This window comes from Protopterus annectens, chromosome 1.part1 (genome assembly GCF_019279795.1).
Source record: "Protopterus annectens isolate FY-2018-M chromosome 1.part1, PAN1.0, whole genome shotgun sequence".
Lineage (NCBI taxonomy): Eukaryota > Metazoa > Chordata > Ceratodontiformes > Protopteridae > Protopterus > Protopterus annectens.
Genome location: NC_056726.1, coordinates 1,091,329,014 through 1,091,349,720, shown reverse-complemented (window position 1 = coordinate 1,091,349,720; position 20,707 = coordinate 1,091,329,014). Strand labels below are relative to the sequence as shown.

Sequence of the window (20,707 nt, the reverse complement as noted above, 5' to 3'; positions counted from 1 at the left end):
CACGGGAGTACATTTTTCAGGACTGTAGAACCAAAGGAAGCCCTGTCCCTGGAGGCCTTGTCCACTTTGTAATGAGTGACAAGTGTGAGGCTTAGACCAAGCAGTTGCAGCACAGATATTGTCAAGAAGTAACATGGCTTGAAAGGCTGAAGTAGAGACTGCTCTGGTTGAATGCGCCTTCACTTTATGCAACAAAGACCTATTAGCAGATGAGTAAGTGTAGGTGATAAAAAGGGTTGTTTTAGCCACTGGTCTACATTTTCTGGCTTCAGAGAATGAAACAAAAAGTTGGTCTGACTTTCTAAAGTCTTTTGTTCTGTCCAGATAATATCCAAGCTGTCTGTGAACATCAGGTTTGTGCAGCATGTATTCTAAATTGTTGGTATGGTTGGGGAAGGCAACTAATAACTTGACTGATGTTTGTCTCAGAACATATTTTAGGCAAAAAAGAAGGGTTAGTCCTAAGGGATACTCCATCCGGATGAAAAACCATATATGGAGGTTTGATAGAGAATGCCTGAATCTCTGACACTCTGTGGGCAGAAGTTAATGGCCACTAGAAAAATAGTTTTCCATGACAGAAACTTGGGCTCACAAGAAGATGCTGGTTCGAAGGGAGAAAGAATAATATGGGAAAGAATGAAATTCAAGCTCCAGGGAGAATAAGGGGTCTTCACTGGAGGTCTCATGTGAAAAGTACCTTTGAGGAAGGCCTTTGGTAACTGGTGTTGCATAATATTCAGTCCATCAATACCTAGATGGAAACATAGCTGCTAACTGGACCCCAACGGTAGCAGCTGCAGCTCCTTCATGAAAAATCTCGGTCAAGAACTCTAGAATGGATGACAATGGAGCTTGGTAAGGATCAAGGCTTTTGTTAGAAGCCCAAATGGAAAATCTTTTCCACTTACTCAGATACAATTTTCTGGTGGAAGGTTTGTGGGAAGCCAATAAAATTTGACTTGTGTCATCTGAAAGATTATGAAGCCTGGCTAAATGGGGAACTGGAGCAGCCAAGTAGTTAGCTTCAGTGACTGCAAGGAAGGATGGAGGTCCCCTGACGGGTGTGTCAGAAGGTCTGGAACTGGGTCCAGGGTCCATGGATCCAAGAAATGATGGTAAAGAAATGGAAACCAAATCTGCCAAGGCCAAATGAGGGGTTATAAGAATGACCGTCCTTCCCCAGCGACTTCGCTTTCTGTAAAAATCTGGGTATCGGCGGAATTGAGGGAAATGCATAGAGGAGACCCGGGGGCCAATCGTGTACGAGTGCATCCCTCGGGGGGGTCAGGGCAAAGTAGCTTCTGCATTTGGTGTTGATGTGGCTGGCATTTGGTGTTGATGTGGCTGGCAAAAAGATTGCAGCAAGGCTGGCCCCATTTGTGGAAAATCCTGTCCGCAATCTCCTGTTTAAGGGACCACTCATGTGGCAACAATATTGCCCTGCTCAGCTTGTCCGCTATCACGTTGCATCTCTCTGGGATGTGTGTTGCCAACAGAAAGCGCTGGGATGACACAGCCCACTGCCAAACTCTGAGGGCTTCTTCGCAAAGGGGGAAAGACTTGGTCCCGCCCTGTTTGTTCAAATACCAGACCACTGACATGTTGTCTGTCTGTATGGCAATTGTCCCTAAAGGGAGAGAGTCCTGAAAGTACAACGCCAGAAGTACCGCTCTCATCTCTAGGACATTGATATGCAAATGTGACTATCTTTCCATGTGCCTTGGGCAGTCTTTCCCTAAAAATGCCCCCCACCCCATCAGGGAAGCGTCCGTGGTCACAGTGGCTACTGGAGGGGGAAGTACAAAGGGGCATCCTATTGCAACATGTAGAGACGTCAAACACCACTGAAGATCCCTCTTGCAAGAGCCTGTAATCAGAATCATATGGTTCACTGGCAACAGAAGCCATTGAAGAATCCGCATATGCATCCTCACCAATGGAATGGCTAAAATTGCTGCCGCCATCAAACCTAGTACTTTCAAGACCTCTGCGGCTGGAGCTCTGTTCTTTGAGACCAGTAATGTGAGGTGTTGGCGAAGAATTGAAACCCTTTTGACTTGAAGACGTAGAGTGGTGGTTGAAGTGTCTAACTTTTTAAGACAGGTAAAACTTAAGTTACCTACTTTCACATCTACCTTCTCTAGTGCACACTCTGCAGTCTGCAGTGTAACAAACACCAATCACAACCAAAGTGTCACATAGCTCACAACACCAGTGTGTCACCCAGCAACAGCCCCTAAGGCAAGACAGCATACCCAACACTTTAATCATAGGTGACTCTATAGTCAGGCACACTGATGTCCCACTCACCAGGCTGAACAAGGAGAAAATTACAGTGAGCTGCCTGTCGGGTGCCAGGATCCACCACATAACTCATGCATTCAAGTCACCCCACAACAAGTACAAATATGACTCTGTCATTGTCCATGTTGGAGTGAAGGAGACGTACCTCCCTGGATTACATGAAAAGAGACATGGAAGAGCTCTCGGATTATGTGGCTCAGGCAGGTACGACCCTAGCCCTGAGTAGCATCCTGCCTTCTCCCAGAATGATTCCACAATACAAGGACAAAATGACTGACTTCAATAATTGGCTAAGCTTCTGGTGTCATTCAAAGGGGATCCAGTATCTGTCTGCCTGGGACGACATGATCGACAGACCACGATGCTTTGCCAGAGATGGTCTGCACCTGTCGCCCCTGGGATTCAAGTTACTGGCAAAGGCTTTTGCCACCCCTATAGTGCCTTTTTTTAGGCAAAGTTCAAAGAACACCACCACCACGGCAACAGGTACAAGCATGCAAAATCTGAAGGTAATGCTACTCAGTGCTAGAAGTCTAAACCTCAAAATGCACTCTCTCGAGGCACTCCTAAAAATGAAGAACATTGATATCAGTGCAGCAAGTGAGACCTGGTTCAAGGCTCCAGAGAGCACCCCTGCAATACCAGGCTACAACCCACACTTTTTGGCCACCAAACCCGGATCGAAACACTAAAGGTGGAGTGTCGTCCACATTCACACCACCAGGTTTAGTTGCCAAACACAATGCTTATGAAATTCTCCAGGTGCAACTAACACTAGGCAAGACTGCAATCCAAATTGTACCTTGCTACAGATCCCCCACCATGCCCCAAGATTCTCACTACACCTTTCTAAACATACTGGAAAATATTAATATACAACCAAACACCCTAATACTGGGTGATTTCAACTACCCTGCCATTAACTGGGAAAACTACATGTGTACCAACACCTTCGCCTAACGGTTCTTGGAATTCATAAATTCCAATGCCCTGGATCAACGAATCCATAGCCCCACCAGGGGCTCCAAAATCCTAGACCTGGTCATTACCAACATAGGAAATCGATGTTCCACACCTATGGTCACCCACTCGTTGGTCAGGTCAGACCATAAGCTAATCACCCTTAACATCCACACCCCACCCCCCAAGTAAGGAAACCTCAATAACTTCTCCAAAGCCAACTTCATGCTACTCAAGTCAGAAGTTACAAACTTCATGACAACCATGCAGACGGAACTGAAAGTTCGAATGCTGAATCCTACACTAAGGCACTGTACGAGCACATCCACTCATGCATGAATCGTGCCATCCCAAGTAGAACCAAGATGCACTCCTCCAAAAAAGGAAGCCAATCTGGTGGTCCCCTGTTATAAACAAACTTTACAACAAAAGGAAGAAACTGTTGCAGAAAAGAGGAAAATCTCAGGATGCAAAAAACTCCCTTACCAGCCTCAGTAAGAAGCCGAGATCCCTCATAAAATCCTCCAAAGCTAGTTACGAAAATAAAATTGCCAAAGATTCCAAAGATAACCACAAGGCATTCTATAACTATGTCAAGAATCTAAATGGCAATGCTCAGATCTGCTCTGAGCTACAACAGAATGGCACTGAATATACTGATCCCAAGGATATTGTCAACATCCTGGCAGATCGATTCAGTGCCACCTTCACCCCCCTCTCATCCCCTAAATGGCCCATCTAAATACCGGAAGATTGCCAAATTCCGGTAATAATGGCCACACAGGTAAAAAACACTCTCCAAAGCTAAGAATACAGCATCCATGGGACCAGATGACATCCCGGGCTGTGTACTTCATGAACTACAAAATGAACTGGCACCTCACCTAAGTGTCATGTTTAATCATAGCCTCACCTCAGGCTTAGTGCCCACTGAGTGGCACACAGTTACAGTTATCCCACTCTACAAGGTGGGATCCACCTTGGATCCTGGGAACTACCACCCCATCAGTCTGACTAGCCTGATCTGTAAGGCCATAGAACGTATTATCACGGAACTTATAAACAAGGATACTGGCAACCTTAAAACACTGGACCCCACCCAGTTTGGGTTCGTGAAGGGCCGATCTTGTCTCCTGAACCTGTCTCCATAGCTGTGGACGAGGGTAAGGCAGTCCACACAGCCTATCTGGACCTCGCCAAGCCCTTTGACACCATCCCCCACTCTGGAATCATAGATAAACTTACTAAGCTGGGCATTAATCCCTACATCACTCGATGGACTAGCAACTGGCATACTGACAGAACTCACACTGTAAAAGTAGCTGACTCCAAATCCAGCTCCAGACAAGTGACATGCTGGAGGGATAGGTTCCTGACCCAGAGACTCCCCAGACTCTGGAATAGACTGCCCATACATGTCAAGCAAAGCACCTCTTTGGCCCTCTTCAAAAGGAACCTTGATGACTGGATGGGAGAAAGGAAATTCACCCCAGGGATCAAGTCAGTCGCCCTGCTAGACAGGGGTCCAGGGAATTTAATAGGGTGGGAAGAAATAGCCAGGGAATTGTTATGGCTAGGCTTGTATAGGCCCTAGGGCCAATAGCCTAGTATCGACCTATGAACTCTGCCCCTATAAAGAGGATATGCTGCGATGGCAACAAGGCAGACTTTTCGAAGTTGACCATAATGCCTAAGTGGTTGCAGAGAGTGTCAGAGTGGATTCTGTAGCCTGAATCAGTTGATGCCTAGTGGTGGAGGTAAGGAGCCAGTCATCTAGGTATGGAAACACCTGGAATCCTAGACGCCTCAAGTGAGCCATGACCACTGCCATACATTTGGTAAACACTCTGGGGGCGGTAGTGACTGGCTCCCAACCGACGCAGATGATCTCTGGATGGTCTGGCCATTTTTATGTGGTAGTACGCATCCTTGAAATCGATCGAGCACATCCAATTGTCCTTCCCTGAAAAGGGGAGTATGGACTGGTGTGACCATCCGAAACTTCTCTTTTATTACAAACTGGTTCAGTCTGCTTAGGTCCAAAATGGGTCTCCAGTCCCAGACTTTCTATGGAACCAAAAAGAATCTTGAGTAAGTTCCAAATCTTGTTTGGTCTGCTGGGACTGGTTGGAGGACTCTTTTCTAGCAACTTGTGGACCTCTATGGTTGCTTGTTCCCTGTAACTGGGTGGAATGTCCAGGATTCTCTTGACGGGAATGGGTGGAGCAGAGCACGGTATGAAATACACTCTGGAAATGATGCTTTGTACCCGTCTGTCGTTTGTGATATCTAACCAGGCTTCTGGGTACAAAGATAAGTGACCCCCAACCACCTCCAGAGCAGGACAGTCGCGCCTCCTCTCAGGAGCGCGGATAGGGTTGGCCAGAGAAAGGATCTCCATCACCCTGGTGTTGCAAACCCCCTCTGCCGTGAGGGCAGCGTCTTCCATTATTACCCCCTCCTCTGCCACTGGAGGGGGGTTCTCCACGTGTGCCCTGAAAGGCTCCTTGGGCTTTCAAGAACCACATCTTCTCTTTCCTTTGGCCTTTGGGAAAGGGATGAGTAGGGGTGGAAAAACGGACTCCGACGGTAGACAGAGTCTTTCCCTCCTGTTAACACCTGGTCAATGCTTCCTTTACCTTTGGCCTAAACAAGGATGAGCCATCTAACGGGATGCTGACAAATGAAAACTTGAAAGGCTCTGCAAAGGAACAGAGGCGCATCCAGGCATGCCTGCGACGAGCAATCCCTGTACCTGCAGCCCTACTCGAACCATCAGCCGCATATGATATGAGGAGCATGGATAAGTTCACAATGGAATTAAGGGTAGCAAGCTGGGCCGAAACTTTGTCAGAGACGCCTGCAGCTACAGTATCCTGTAGAGAATCTCCCAGCTCCTTAAGGAGATCTCTTTGCAGTCTGGTAAAATGGGTCAGATAGTTCAGTGATCGCAGAGTGAAAGTCGCTGAACTGAACACGCGTTTCCCATATACAGCCATGCTCATGGACTCTCTGTTAGAAGGATGGATAGGCGCAGAAGTTTCCGACAATTCCTTCTTTGTGGCCGCCGCCACCACCATGGCATCAACAGGAACTCCTTTGGACAGAAAAGGATTATTGACAGGGGCAGAAATATTTATTAGGCCTCCGAGGGACAGGCTCCATGGACTTTGGCGACTCCCACGCCCTACGAGAGACCAACTGCATAAGCTCATCGTAGGGTGGAGACACCCAGGATGTGGAAGGTTGACTCCCGAAAGCCTTCAGAAGAACCGACTCATCCTCAGAAGGGCTTTTGGACTGCCAATCACCCCTCTGCCTAAGGATCTCCAGTATCTCCGCAAAGGAGATATCCTCAGAGGGGGATTGAAGGGACCCTTCTGACCCCCCCCCCAAGTTGATGTCAGATGTCAGGGACTCCTGTGGTGAGTCCAAGTGCCTCCTCTTGCACAGTCTCTTTCTTGGTACTTCCTCAGTGGGGACTTCTGTAGCAGAAGCGGACACAAGCAATTTAAGGCAAGAAGAAGCCAAACCTGACGATGAGGAAGTCTTTGGAGACAACACCTGCCTCTTGGCTTCGAAAGCACCACAACTTCGATGAGAAGGAGTCTGACACCAAGGGACCGCAATCCCCTCCCGCACCGATGCTGTGGGCTCAGAGCCCAAGGTAGGAGCCGAGCTCACCCAAGCCGAAGACCCGAGAGGAAGAGAATCGGCACCAAGTCAGTGTGACTATCCTCCATGGATCCGACAGGGGAGTGTCGGCTCCTAGAGTCCCCGGTCAACACAGAGGACGTCCGAGCAGACGATGCTGGAACAGCAGTCAGCTCCAAGGGTTCTACGATAATCAAGTCGGTCTCCTCCGGCTCCGAAGGACCGGTACAGCTCAGAGTAGGAGTCGTCAAGTCGGGAAGTGTGGTCTTCGGTTCAGACACCCGGGTCGGAGCCGAGAACAATTTAGCTAGGCCTGGTGCCGTTAAAAGCTTCTGTACCAGTCGATCCATGTCCGAGTCAGAAAGGCTAACCGATGACCTGGAAGAAAGCACCAATGGTGCCGACTGGAGAAGTGGTGAAGGAGTAGTCTCGGAGACCAATACCAAGCCGGAGTCCCTGCTCCAAAAAGAACAGACTGTCGGCTCCAAAGGCTTCGGAGCCGAAGTCACAGAATACTCCACTTTTTTGATTTAGACTCAGAGGAAGATTTTGAGGACTATGATTTGCTGGCCCCCATCCTGGTCAGACAAAGCTTCTACAAAGCTACTTCGATCTACGAGTTTCCTCTTCCTCTCAGCCAGCACCCTAGTAGAAAAGGAGTGGCAGATACTGCAGGACTCCTGAAGGTGCACCTCACCCAAACAATAAATGCACTGAACATGTGCATCTGTCAGACAATTTTTATCCGCAGTCTGGACATTTTTTGAAGCCAGACTTCGGATGTTTCTCCTTATCTTCAGACATAATATCCAATTAGAAAAATAACCACTATATAAAACGGCTAAAAGGAAAGACTGTCAACAACTTTGACAAACACCCAAAGGGCCACTAAACATAATACAATAGAGAATAAATATATTCTCCTAACTATTCTAAACTACTAAAGCCGAGGCCAAGAAGCAACAAGTCATGCAAAACGTAGCAAGTTATAAAAGGAAAAGAACACTTTTAACAGTCTAACTCTATCTAAGCAATAGATATATAAAAATATACAAGAGAAATATGAAGAAAAACTGGCAAATATGTAAAACATCCCATAAACAGTCTCGAGAAACGCTGGAAACCTAGAGATCAGTGCCGCTGCAAACTAGACCTGAGGTAATTCCAGGAATGCATCATGGGATAAGGGGCTTGTTCTCGAGCTACTGGTAATATTTGAGCTTTGCTAAACGGCCGTGCCAGAGCCGAGGATCGGCTCTGAACCCATCAGTGAAGAATGAACGGCGAGACTGAAAACTTCACATTTACATATTTTTGCCTTGGAACACAAGATGGAAAACTAGATTTTGTAAGTTGGAAATTATCACTGAACAGTGCCTGTAACAAATAGTCAATACTTTCCCAAAATTTTAAGTAAAACGACAAACATTGAACATGTGTTGCCAATGGATTGTGATTTACAACTCCAATATATATTTTCTTTATTATATGTCAGTTCTAATAGTGTAGTGTCAAGTATGTTCTATGTATATGGAGATGTAAAAATTTGTTTTGTTTTTTTTTATCTTTATCATCTGGCATGGATTTTTTTTTTTTTTTTTTTTACAAAGTGCATAAGAGAGACTTTAAGGTATTGATGTACTTAGAATTTACATTTTTGTGTTTCCCTGTTGCCATATATTCCTTAACTAAAATAAGCTATTTGTTTCCCTGTTGCCATATATTCCTTAATAACTAAAATAAGCTATTCGGTACTATTTCCATATGTTTATTTATTGTATCATGAGTGGTTTTTAACCAGATTTTTTTCATGTGCTTATTTCCATTTGGAAGTATATTTTTGTTTAACCATAAAGAAACTTTTTAAAGATGACAATTATATATATCCTAAATCTGGTAAGCCTATTAAACCTTCTTCCCATCTGTCAAAATGATGCCTTAGGGCAACTCTAGGTTTTCTAAGGCACCATAAGAATTTCATTAACCCTTCAAATTGTTTTAAATATGATTTAGGTGGAGGTAGCAAGCAAGCTTGTATAAAATACAGAACTTTCAGGAATATCTTCTTCTTTCGACTTTTCCCGGTTAGGGGTCGCCACAGCGGATCACCTGTCCGCTCAGGATTGGCAGTGGAGTTTTACGGTCTCGAGATGCCAGCCCGGCACCCAACCTTCCACAGAAGGCACATACACGCACACACACACCTAGGGCCAATTTAGAGTGTCCACTTCATCTACTGCATGTCTTTGGGATGTGGGAGAAAACCGGAGCACCCGGAGGAAACCCACAAGACCACAGGGAGGACATGCAGACTCCACACAGAAGGCACCCCAGCCAAGAATTGAAATCTGAGAACCTTTTGCTGTGAGGCGGCAACGCTAACCGCTGCACCACTGTGGCCGCCCACAGAATTTATATATATAACCATTTTATATATATATATATATATATATATATATATATATATATATATATATATATATAGTGTATATATATATATATATATATATATATATATATATATATATATATATATATATATATATATATATATATATATATATATATATATATATATATATATATATATATATATATATATATATATATATACACACACACACACACACACACACACACACACACACATTCTTACCTCTGTGGTAAAAAAATAGCCAATTCCATTTTTGTACAAGTTCTCTGATATTATCCAAAATCTCTTTATAGTTTAGTTGCACTGTTGTATCCATGTCATTTGTAATTTTAACATCTATGTATTTGATAAGGACTTTTTTATTTAATGCTTTGTTCATATTTATTAGTAACATATTGGTTTTATTTTCATTAAATGACTGTCCAGAAATATTCTTAAACTGTTTGTTGCTTTCCATACTTTTTTAAAAAGATGATAAACACATTAATCAATAAAATGTTGTCTGCACATAGCTGAATCGTTAACTCAAGGTCAGTATCTAGTTGAATTCCTTGAATGTTTGGGTTTGCACGTATGAAATTTGCTAAAGTTTCTATTACTGATGCGAACAAAGGAGAAATTGGGCAACCCTGTTTTGTACTTTTGTAATGGTAATAGTCTCAAACAGGATCCTATATATATTTTATATTTGTTGACTGGGTTTGTCCGACTGGGCTACAAATGCCCATTTTCAGCGGAGGCCAAAGGAGAAAAGCTCCAACAGAAAATAGAAATTTTACATATTGAATACATATAGAAATACATTCAGCAGTACCACAGATTACTGCATTACAGTGCCACACATTACATTCATCAGTACCACACATTACAGTGCAATAGTTACATATCTGAAATATTTTACTAGTTATATGTTTGTACAGTGATGTACAAAGAGAAGACAGAGTAGTAAGTTTATTGAAGGGAAGGAAGAGATAAGAGAAGTAGAAGGTTATAGGGGAGTGTTTACAGGGGATAATTACACCGGCAAGTCCACTTTCATGAAGGTATTTTTTGTAGCGGTTTTGAATTGATTGGGGATGTTCAAGGGATCTTATATCTAGTGGTAGATTATTGCAGGCCTTGGAAGGGTTAAGGCTGTAGACTAGGTGACCCATTTTGGTCCTTGGTTTGTAGATTTTTAGTAGGCCTTGTTCAGAACTGCGGAGTAATCTAGTGGGCAAGTAATGAGAGATTAGAGATGAGATAGCTGGACAGAAAGAGGGTTTGTAGAGAACTGATTATACTGAAGCAGGTTAGGTAATTCTAGCCAATTTAGTTCTTTTAGTGAGAGACAGTGATGGGACTTGTAAGCATTTTGAGCAGCAAATCTAGCAATCATGCTATAAGTTGTTTCTATTAGTAGTCCAATGTTGAGGCTGGTGAGAATTCAAGAGCTATAAAGTAAAGTGGGTAAGAGGCATTTGAAAGGGTTAGTTTTGCTGTTTTGGCAATATACTTTTTGTTTCTATAGAGGAGACCTAGCTTGAGATCGGTTTTGAGTTTTGTACTGATGCCCACCTGTATTTGAGTATTTTGTGACAGTCTGGAGAAGGAAGACTTTGTGGTTAAGGTTTTTAGGGAGAAAGTAGTAATTTGGTTTTCTCTGGATTAAGGATAAATTGGTTTTCAGATGGCCAGTTTTCTATAGAGTCAAAAAACGAGGAGTGTGTGTCTGATTTTATTTGAGTTGATGATTCAGCAATAGTGATTGTACAATCATCTGCGTATTGCATCAGTGAGGATCCAGGACAGGAAGAGTAGAGAAGGTTGGTAAATATGTTAAAAAGAAGTGGCCCAAGGATGGAGCCTTGTGGAACACCCATTTTAAACAGAGGGACATCCTGGATGACTTTTTGCAACAGTTTTGCAATTTCTTGAGCTGCCTTCTGTATTCAATTGGGTGGAACATCGGGAATGAGACTTTGGTTTGGGGTTTTCTAAAAAATTAATAAAGTATCATCTGAATACAATCCTTAGCACCCACTGATCATTCATGATGGCTGTCCATTCTTGTGGGTATAAGGAAAAGCACCCCAACTGCCTCCAGAGGAGGGCAGCCATTCAGGAACACTGAAAGGGTCTGTCCGAGAAAGAATTTAGACCCAGAGTTCTGTGGCCCCTCTCTGCCACAGGGGTGGTGCCTCCTATTGTAACAGTTACCCCCTCTGCGAGAAAAGTCTCGCAGAGATTCCTGAAAAGGACCTTGAGATTTCTTGAACCACAACTGCCTCCCCACACACACACACACACACACACACACACACACACACACACACTCTGGTTCCTGGAGAAGGACCTCTGTGGGGTAGAAAAACAGACTCCAATGGCAGACAAGGTCTTTTCATCTTTCGCATTACTGAAGAGTGTGCGTCTCACTGTTGGGCCTAACAAGAATGGAAGGGTGCACTGACAAAATGACACCTTGAAAGGTTCTGCAAAGTCACACAGCCGCATCCAGGCATGGCATAATGGTAAAGCCCAGACCAGCCACCTTAGAGGCACCATCTGCAGCATGGGAAATCAACCTCATGGATGCATTCAATATCGATTGTAGAGTGGCCATTCTGGAAGAAAAGGTCTTCTGGATCCTCGGCAGACATGGGTTCTGGGGTAGAGCTAGCGAGTTCTTTGACAAGGTCTCTCTGTTGCCTAATATCTTCCCCTAACAGATTTGTTTTTCAATTTAATTGTGCAGGTTATAGGTCACAATAAAGGTGGGAAAAAAGTTCTGAAATGACTTATTGTGGTCTCATTTTTTATATCACAAAAACCTGGCATTTTAACAGGAGTGTGTAAACTTTGTATAGCCATTGTAAGTAGTTCAATGCTCTTAAGGTGTAGCCAATGTAAGTAGTTCAATGCTCTTAAGGTGAAGGTGACCGAAGCATAAACTCTCTTGTCAAACCTGTCCATAGCCCAAGCTTTCCTGTTAAGGGGATGGACAGAGGAACTTTCCTGAGCCAGCTCCTTCTTAGTAGCTACAGCAACCACCATGGCATCTATTGGAATCGCTTTTGTCCAATGTGCCCTATCTATACGTGCACTAAGAATTTTGTCAGCCCTCTTTGGTATGGGCTCCACAGTGTCCAGTTCCTTCCATGCCCTAGAAGATACAAGGTCAATAAGAACATCTGCAGGGGGACATCTAGGATGTAGACGGGCCAGACCCGAAAGTCTCCAACAGCACCATTTCCAACCACCTCTTCAGTGGAGTATCTCTAGGATGTCCACAAAGGAGACATCCTCAGGTGGAGATCTTGGGGACCTCTCCCCTTTCTCAAAAATCAGTGTTAATAGTGAGGGATTCCTGATAGGAATCAAGGTGTCTCCTTTTATACCGTTTCTTCCGAGGAATCTCCTTAGTAGGATGCTACCGGGAGAGGTTGGAAGAAAACTGGGGTTCCACTGAAGGGATGGGTTGGAGTCTTCCTAGGGCCAGCTGTCCCAGTGGTAGAGAAGTGGCCTCAGCCACAGGATCCATGGGGGCAGGAAGCAGTGCCGAAGGAGAAACAACAGAGGCTCTCCTAGGATGAGAGAGGACCATCTCCACCACTTCAAAGAGAGACTCTCAGTACCCAAATGTTATCCCTCTGGAGCCAAAGTTAACAGAATGGATTCCCCCTGAACACCCGGAATCCTCCTCTCCGAAGGGGGGAGTCAGAGCCGAGCTGTAAAATGTCAAGGCTCTGAAGGGAAGCAACGGCTCTGAAAACTTCAGAGTCAAAGCCAACAAAGTCAACCCCAGGACTTGACATTTGAGGCTACAGCTCTGAGATATGCCAGGCACCGACACAGTCGGAACCAAGCAAGTTGGAGAGACCGTCGGAAGATGAAATGATCACCACTATTGGCTCCAACATCTCTGCTCTTAGGACCAATGCACACGCAGGCTCTGAAACCGAAGGATAGATCGGAAAAGGAGCTACAAGGTGAAAAGGTTTCCTGGGAGAGACCTCCCAGAGGGGAGATCTCTCTGCACCCATACACTCAGCTCCGAGCTGGCAAGTGGAGCCCAAGGCGAAGGTGGACAAGGTGGAGATGAACAGGTCGGTTCCAAGGACTTTGGCACCTTTTTAATTGGCTCTAAAAGGGATGAAGAAGACCTACCCTGGGAACGTTTCCTGATTTCCCAGGTCTCCTTATGCTTCCTGAAGGAGGGTTGAGCCCCTAAATAAGGAACAGCAGAAGAGGAGGAAAAAGGAAGCAAACCTTTGAGAATCAACTTATTTCTCAGATCCATCAGAGCATGCGGCTGGAAAGCTGAACAAAGGCACAAGAACTATCTAAATGAATGGGCCCCAGACAGTGCACGGACTCCCTGTGGGCATCAGATAACAGATCTTGTGCCACAAGAAGTGCATTTCTTGAATCCTAACATTTTTAATTTATTATTTTTTTTTTACAGGTATAGAAACAAAGAGAGAAGCAGAGAAAGCGGGAAAGATTAAGGTGAACAGAAACCAGACTGCTCACATAAAAGAAAAAACAACGACTATATCAAGCAGTTACAACTCATATACAGGACTGCACATGGAGCGTCTCCTCTGCGCAGCTGCAAAGGGAAGTAAGGTACAGACAGCATCCTAAACAATTAAGCCCAACAAGAACTTGACAGCTTCAACAATCATACAAAGACTCAAACGAAGCTCAAAAAGTAAAATTTTATCGCAAGTACAAAACTTTCACCACACTGGCTTCTTCAGGCGAATACAAAATCAATTAAAATTCAACAATTGAAATAGCAAATTAAAATCACATGATCAAAATTTTCCATTTAAAAGTTTTAACAATGGTTTTAAAGTAAAAGCACCATTTAACCCTGGTGTTAGATGTGCACTAAATATGAGGATCAATTTCATTTCCTCATTTTTTGTCATTAACTTGACATCTCCACCTCTTAAGGGTAAATATAGTACTTTTAAAATAACAAACCGAAAATTCTGTTCTTCACTTGTTTCAAGTATATGTTTGTACAGGGCATTTGTAACAACTTTACAATGTATAAATCACTCATATGGTCAGATATCCAATCCAATCCCTTAGTCATTCCCACACAATACCCATCACATTTCATACACTTTGCATAATATATAATATTTTTTTTTGTATTACAATTACCATAAGCATGTAATATAAAGTCAGTACCAGTAACTGGATGTTTAATTGCACTTGAATCACCTATATATTTACAGTATGGACAACTACTACATTTATAAGTGCCATGCTTAGTAGTTAAACTAAAAACTAATGCTTTGGTTGTTCTTTGTAGCATAATTTTTGTTTAAGTGTATAGTTACATTTATAACCAAAACATGGTTTCTCACCTATAACGTGCCTTAATTCTGGTAGATCTTGTATAACAGACCAATAGAGAAGTATTATATTATTAACTTGTGTTGTGTTATTATTATAAGTTAAGCATACATCTAACAAAACTATTCCTATTCACTTTAACATTCATACTCTGATCCGTACCAGTACTAAAGTACAGCAGTTCCTTTTTACTTCCTTCCTATACATCTCAGTTTGTATAATATTAGTTTCATCACATTTAAAAAAAAAACATCTACGAAAGAGATATCTCGTGAAAATGCATACTTTAATCTCAAATATGGGGTCGTATTAATAGAGTCAAGAAAATTACGCAAGGTTGTCTCACTACTTTCCCAGATAACAAAAAGGTCATCAACAAATATAGTATAAAAACAAAACACAACTCTTGAAAGGATTATCAATTGATAACACATATCTTTCTTCCCCCATCGCAAACACATGCAAACATCGTTATGTATACAGGGGAAGAAAGATATCTATGCCCATCGCGACACCTTTAACTTGATAAAAACAGTATCAAACATAACATTGTTCTCCCCCATCGCAAACACATGCAAACATCGTTATGTATACAGGGGAAGAAAGATATCTATGCCCATCACGACACCTTTAACTTGATAAAAACAGTATCAAACATAACATTGTTCTCAAGTATCAAGGATAGCAGCATACATATCAACTATTTTGTCTCCGTCATACTCGTAATATCTAGTTAAAAACGATTTCATACAATGAATTCCAGATTCATGAGGAATGACTGTAAACAGAGCCATGAATTCCAGATTCATGACGAATGACTGTAAACAGAGCCTACATCCAAGGCTAGAAAATACACATTTTCTCCTATACACCCTTTGTTCCAGGAACGTATTACTATCTTTTAAAACAGTGGGAACTTTGTTTAATAATCGCCTTAGCTGTGTCTCTAAATATTTAGACAGAGGTTCTGTTACCCACCCACGTGCAGAGACAATAGGTCTCATTGGTGGATCTGTGATTTATGCAGCTTAGATACACCATAAATAATAGGTACTATCACATTCTTAACCAACAAGTAGTCAAATGAGGTGTCAAACAAGCCATTTTCATGCATTTCACACACCTTTTTACATACACTCAATGACAGAATTAACCTCACCTAGTTATTCTTTTATATTCTGGACTCCGCAACATTAATATCATTATGACTATAGAATTCATTACTCATAACTACTCCCCCACCTTTATCAGCATTCTTTATAAAACAATATCCTTAGTTTTTTGTTAGAGATTCTAAAGCTTCAAATTCCTTATTCAAATTGTACAACTTTGCAAAACATGGATTATTATATAATTTATAAATCTCTCTCTCTCTACAGATTTTTCGAATACTTGTAAAATGGTGTTACTATAGGGTGTAAAAACACTACTTCGGTTAAGGTTTCTATAAACATGTTCAGAACTATTATCTTGAAAATAATAGCTTAAGATTCCGTTTTCTGGCAAACCATTTAAATTCCAGCAATGTTTGCAATATATCAACACATGCAGAAGGCACAAAAGTTAAGCCTTTAGATAAAACAGAAAGTTAGTGTTAATTTAGTTCATAAGCTAAATACTAGTGATCATTGCATGCATAAGCAACTAGACCTATTGGCAAAAAGATTTTATAGAATGTGGATATTAAAACAGAAAACAGTTGCAGAAGTTGTCAAAAGGACATATAGTGTAGGTTTTGGTGCAATGTCTTTATTTTTGGATAGACCAAATGCTGTAGATTCACGACTTTCTGCATAGCAATCTTTTCTTGGTGCTTGTTTAATGATGTATAATTCATCATGAATTAAAATGTTTACTCAAAACATTTCAGAGTTTATATGTGACCAATAAAAACATTCAACCGTAACCTTAATTCCGTGACGATATGAAGCTATACTATGCTATAAAGTACTTCTGTCTCAACAGTTTTCAGGCATTTTCAGTTATTTTCTGCCTTTGTTCCCACTATGGTAGCAATGGAATGTGGTTGCGATAATACGCAAGTACCCAAAAAATATGATATATTATGCAAAGTGTATGAAATGTGATGGGTACTATGTGGAAATGACAAATAGGATATTAAGGGATCAGATATCTGACCATACAAATGATATACGTTGTAAAGTTGTTACAAATGCCTTATACAAACATATACTTGAAACAAGTGAAGAACAGAATTTTCGGTTTGTTATTTTAAAAGTACTATATTTACCCTTAAGAGGTGGAGATGTCAAGTTAATGACAGAAAAATGAGGAAATGAAATGGATCCTCAGATTTAGAGCACATCTAGCACCAGGGTTAAATGGTGCTTTTACTTTAAAACCATTGTTAAAACTTTTATATGGAAAAGTTTGATCATGTGATTTTAATTCGCTATTTAAATGGTTGAATTTTAATTGATTTTGTATTAGTCTGAAAAAGCCAGTGTGGTGAACGTTTTGTACCTGCAATTAATATTTTACTTTTGGAGCTTCATTTGAGTTTTCCAGTTCTTTTCTTTTGTTGTGCACAGTTGTATAAGATCGGATTCACAACCAGTTACTGCTCTTTTGGAATCATGCAAAAACTCTTTCAGCATCAAGCCTTTCAAGATTAAGTCATGGAAAGCTAATCACTTCTGGGAAGAGGGACCTCTTCTGTAGCATACTGGCATAAGGCACACTAGGAACCAGCAAAAATGGCTCTACTGGTGACTGGCAAGGGCCGACCACCAAGTCTGCTGACCAAATGCTACAAGAATAAGGGAAAACATTTTGAATACTAGCTTTTACAGTGGAAAACAAAGACTTTGACATGCAAATACACCAGCAACTTGTACAGGAAGCACCAGACTACAGCCTGCGTAATAGAGAACAATTAGGAAAACCAAGCTGAATAATCATGATAGGAAAACGGAGAGAAAATAAACTTCAATGAAGGGATGGGAAGGTGGTATATTGCACAACCAGACAGTAACAGAAACAAGTAACCAACATATCAACTTATATCATTCTGCAACCATTTTAAAATTACCCCAGCAAATTTTCAGATGATCCAATTAATTATGCAGAAAACACAATGGTTAAACTGACAACACATCCAAATACTACACAACACCCAAATTTCTAAACTACAGCTCTCAACTTTTTAGCTAAAGAAATAGGGGCCACATCAAATGTAAACAGGGTCAAAGGCCATACATCAGGAACATTCGTTAAGTGATCATCACTTAGGAATCGGCAGAACAGAAAAATGTATAATTAATACGTTTTAAAGTAGTACGCCAATGCAGTACACAAGCACCTGTACAACTGCATGGACTCAGCCATACCCAACAAAACTAAAACCTGCCCCTCAAGGAAACACACACCTGCTTGGTGGACATCCTTTATCAACAGGATTTACAACAAAAGAAGAAACTGTTGTCCAAGGGTAAAAAGAAAAAAATTCAAAATTGGAAAAACTCCCTCCTTAGCCTCAACAAGCAAATTAGATCACTTGTGAAAACCTCCAAAGCAAATTATGAAATCGAAACTAGCCTCTGAAACAAAGGGAAACCAAGAACCTCCATGGCAAAGCCCAGGTGTGTTCCGAATTAATACTCACCGGTATCACTTACATTGATCCTGTTGACTTAGCCAACCTGCTAGCAGATAACTTCACCCCCCCATGTCCACCCCAAAAGCCCTTTCATCATCCCCACTACTTGTCCTGTACCGCACATCTCCATAGATCAAGTGTTGCCCTACCAAGGCAAAGAACACAGCTTCCATGGGACCTAAATGTGCATGCTAGTCAACCACCGCCTAAGTACAGGCTTCATTCCAGCAGAGTGGAGAACTGCCATCATCCCTTTGCACAAAGGAGGTGTCACTACTGACCCTGGAAACTATCGCCCCATTAGCTTGACAAGTATTATTTGTAAAGCCATGGAGCATGTTATGTATGTATCTCATAAACAAGAACACAGGCAATCTCAAAGTACTTGACACCACCTAGTTAGGATTAGTCAGGGGCAGATCTTGCCTGTTGAACCTGGTTGACTTCTTTGAGACTGTCACAAAGGCCCGGGATGAGAGACAGTCAGTACATACAGCTTACCTTGACATGGCCAAGGCCTTTGACACAATCCCCAACTCAGGCATTATCGAAAAGCTGAACAACTTGGTGTAAATCCCTGTCTCATCAGGTGGGTGGCCAACTGACAGGACCAACAAGGTCAAAATAGGTGCCTCCACCTCTGATAGCAGACCTCTTACTAGTGGTGTTCCCCAGGGATCTGTCCTGGGATCCCTCCTGTTTGGAATCTACTTAATCAGAGGTCCAGGCAAAGACAAAAGGTCTGTGACTGACCAAGTTTGCAGATGACTGCATGTTGGGTGCTGTCACCAAATTATGTTACCATACTCCAAGAGGTTCTCACTGCAACTGACTGGTGCCAAAGTCATGGCCTCAAGTTAAGTCTCTAGAATAGAATTGCCATACATATCAAACAGAACACCTCACTGACCCTCTTCAAACGCAACCTTGATGAGTGGATGGGGAAACCACAAGTTTGTCCCAGGGGTTCCATCTGTGTCCCTCACTGACAGAGGCGACAGGTACCGATTGAGGTTTCTTTTTCAGGATAAAGTTTTGGCTAGGCTTGGGCCCCAGGGCCATTAGCCTAGTAACGTCATACGATCCAATGAACTCCTATACTACTAGCTTTAATCTTCACGGTTTTGCCCGAAAAACATATATTCTAAAAGGAACTGGGCGAACCCAGAGCAGATAGGCGGTACGTGTCAAATGGTACCGGACACTCATTGAATCAAAGCACAAAAAACCCACAGAATATTACAATGAAAAAAAATCGGTTCAAGTCCCGTCACTGCTCGCTTTCAAACAGTACGTTTCCTTAACACTTACTGAGATAATCAGATTTCAGTAATCACCACGCTGCTAGTTGTAAAATCAAAACAAAGATATTCAAATACATTCAGTCATCACATCTACGACCTATGCATCTGAGCAATGAACCTACCCAGTCAGTGTTTTGTAGCAGTAAAGCCCCTTAACTTACAGAACAACGCCCATCAGTATTCTGAAACTAATAGATTACTCTGACATATGGGGGGGCAATCGCGCATTATAGGGACATACAAAATTAATACATTCCAAAATTGAAACAGCAGATTGCAATCCTACACGTTCTAAGAATGAACACTGCAAGACGAGGATGTGCAAACAAGACGCAATACCAATCGGTTTCAAATTGCTGGGGTCACACGGAGGGTCCCAGAAGGAAATGAACAGCCCACCTTCTCTCATATTATGTTTACTAAATAACCTCTTACAAAGACATTACGTAGCATTAGTACCTCAGGTAGACGTTATCTGTCTAAATGACAACATTTAATTTCTGCACACCTACACTTGACATAAATACCTCGCAGATCGTTTCCATCTAACAGTACGTGCGTTCAAGCACAACATGCCTTAGGTAAGAATTACGCATGAAAAATAAACTGCAAGCTAAATCTATTTGCGAGTTCACTTACCTACGAAAACAGACATTTTAGCAGACGTACCCGAACCAAAGGAAACACTATAATAAAACTGCAATTCTAACTGTTCAGACACATCAGTACGGACTAAACTGGGAAAATCCGTAGACCTAGCCGTGTCGGCAACCGATTGGCTCGCGGTTCCCATCCTTGTAAGACTAACCAATCAGATAATTAGTTCTAAGCGTAGCCAATCACCTAGCGACGTGTATGGATCGCTTCTGTGATTGTGCACAATTTGTACGCCTGTAAATTGAGTTTGTATTAAAAAAGTTCGCTTTTAGTAGTAGTTCTTGATTGGTAGTCATTGAGGGGCAGAAAGTGTTTACTGGGCAATGGTGGATCACATCACTTTGCATTTTGTAATATAGGCTCATACCTCTCATCCTTAGTGCAGTAAACCTGGATAAAACCAACAACGACCTTGGGTCA

At 42.2% G+C, this 20,707-nt stretch overlaps 1 protein-coding gene across 1 annotated transcript in view; it reads right to left on the bottom strand.

Moving 5' to 3' along the window:
• The window catches only part of PDIA6 (protein disulfide isomerase family A member 6), a 512,967-nt gene extending 492,508 nt beyond the window's left edge, over positions 1-20,459 (bottom strand). The window contains exon 1 of the mRNA XM_044080139.1: positions 20,270-20,459. Within this exon, the coding sequence (XP_043936074.1) occupies positions 20,270-20,423 (154 nt within the window). The 5' untranslated portion in view covers positions 20,424-20,459. The remainder of the gene's footprint in view (positions 1-20,269) is intronic.
• Between the last annotated feature and the right edge of the window lie 248 nt (positions 20,460-20,707).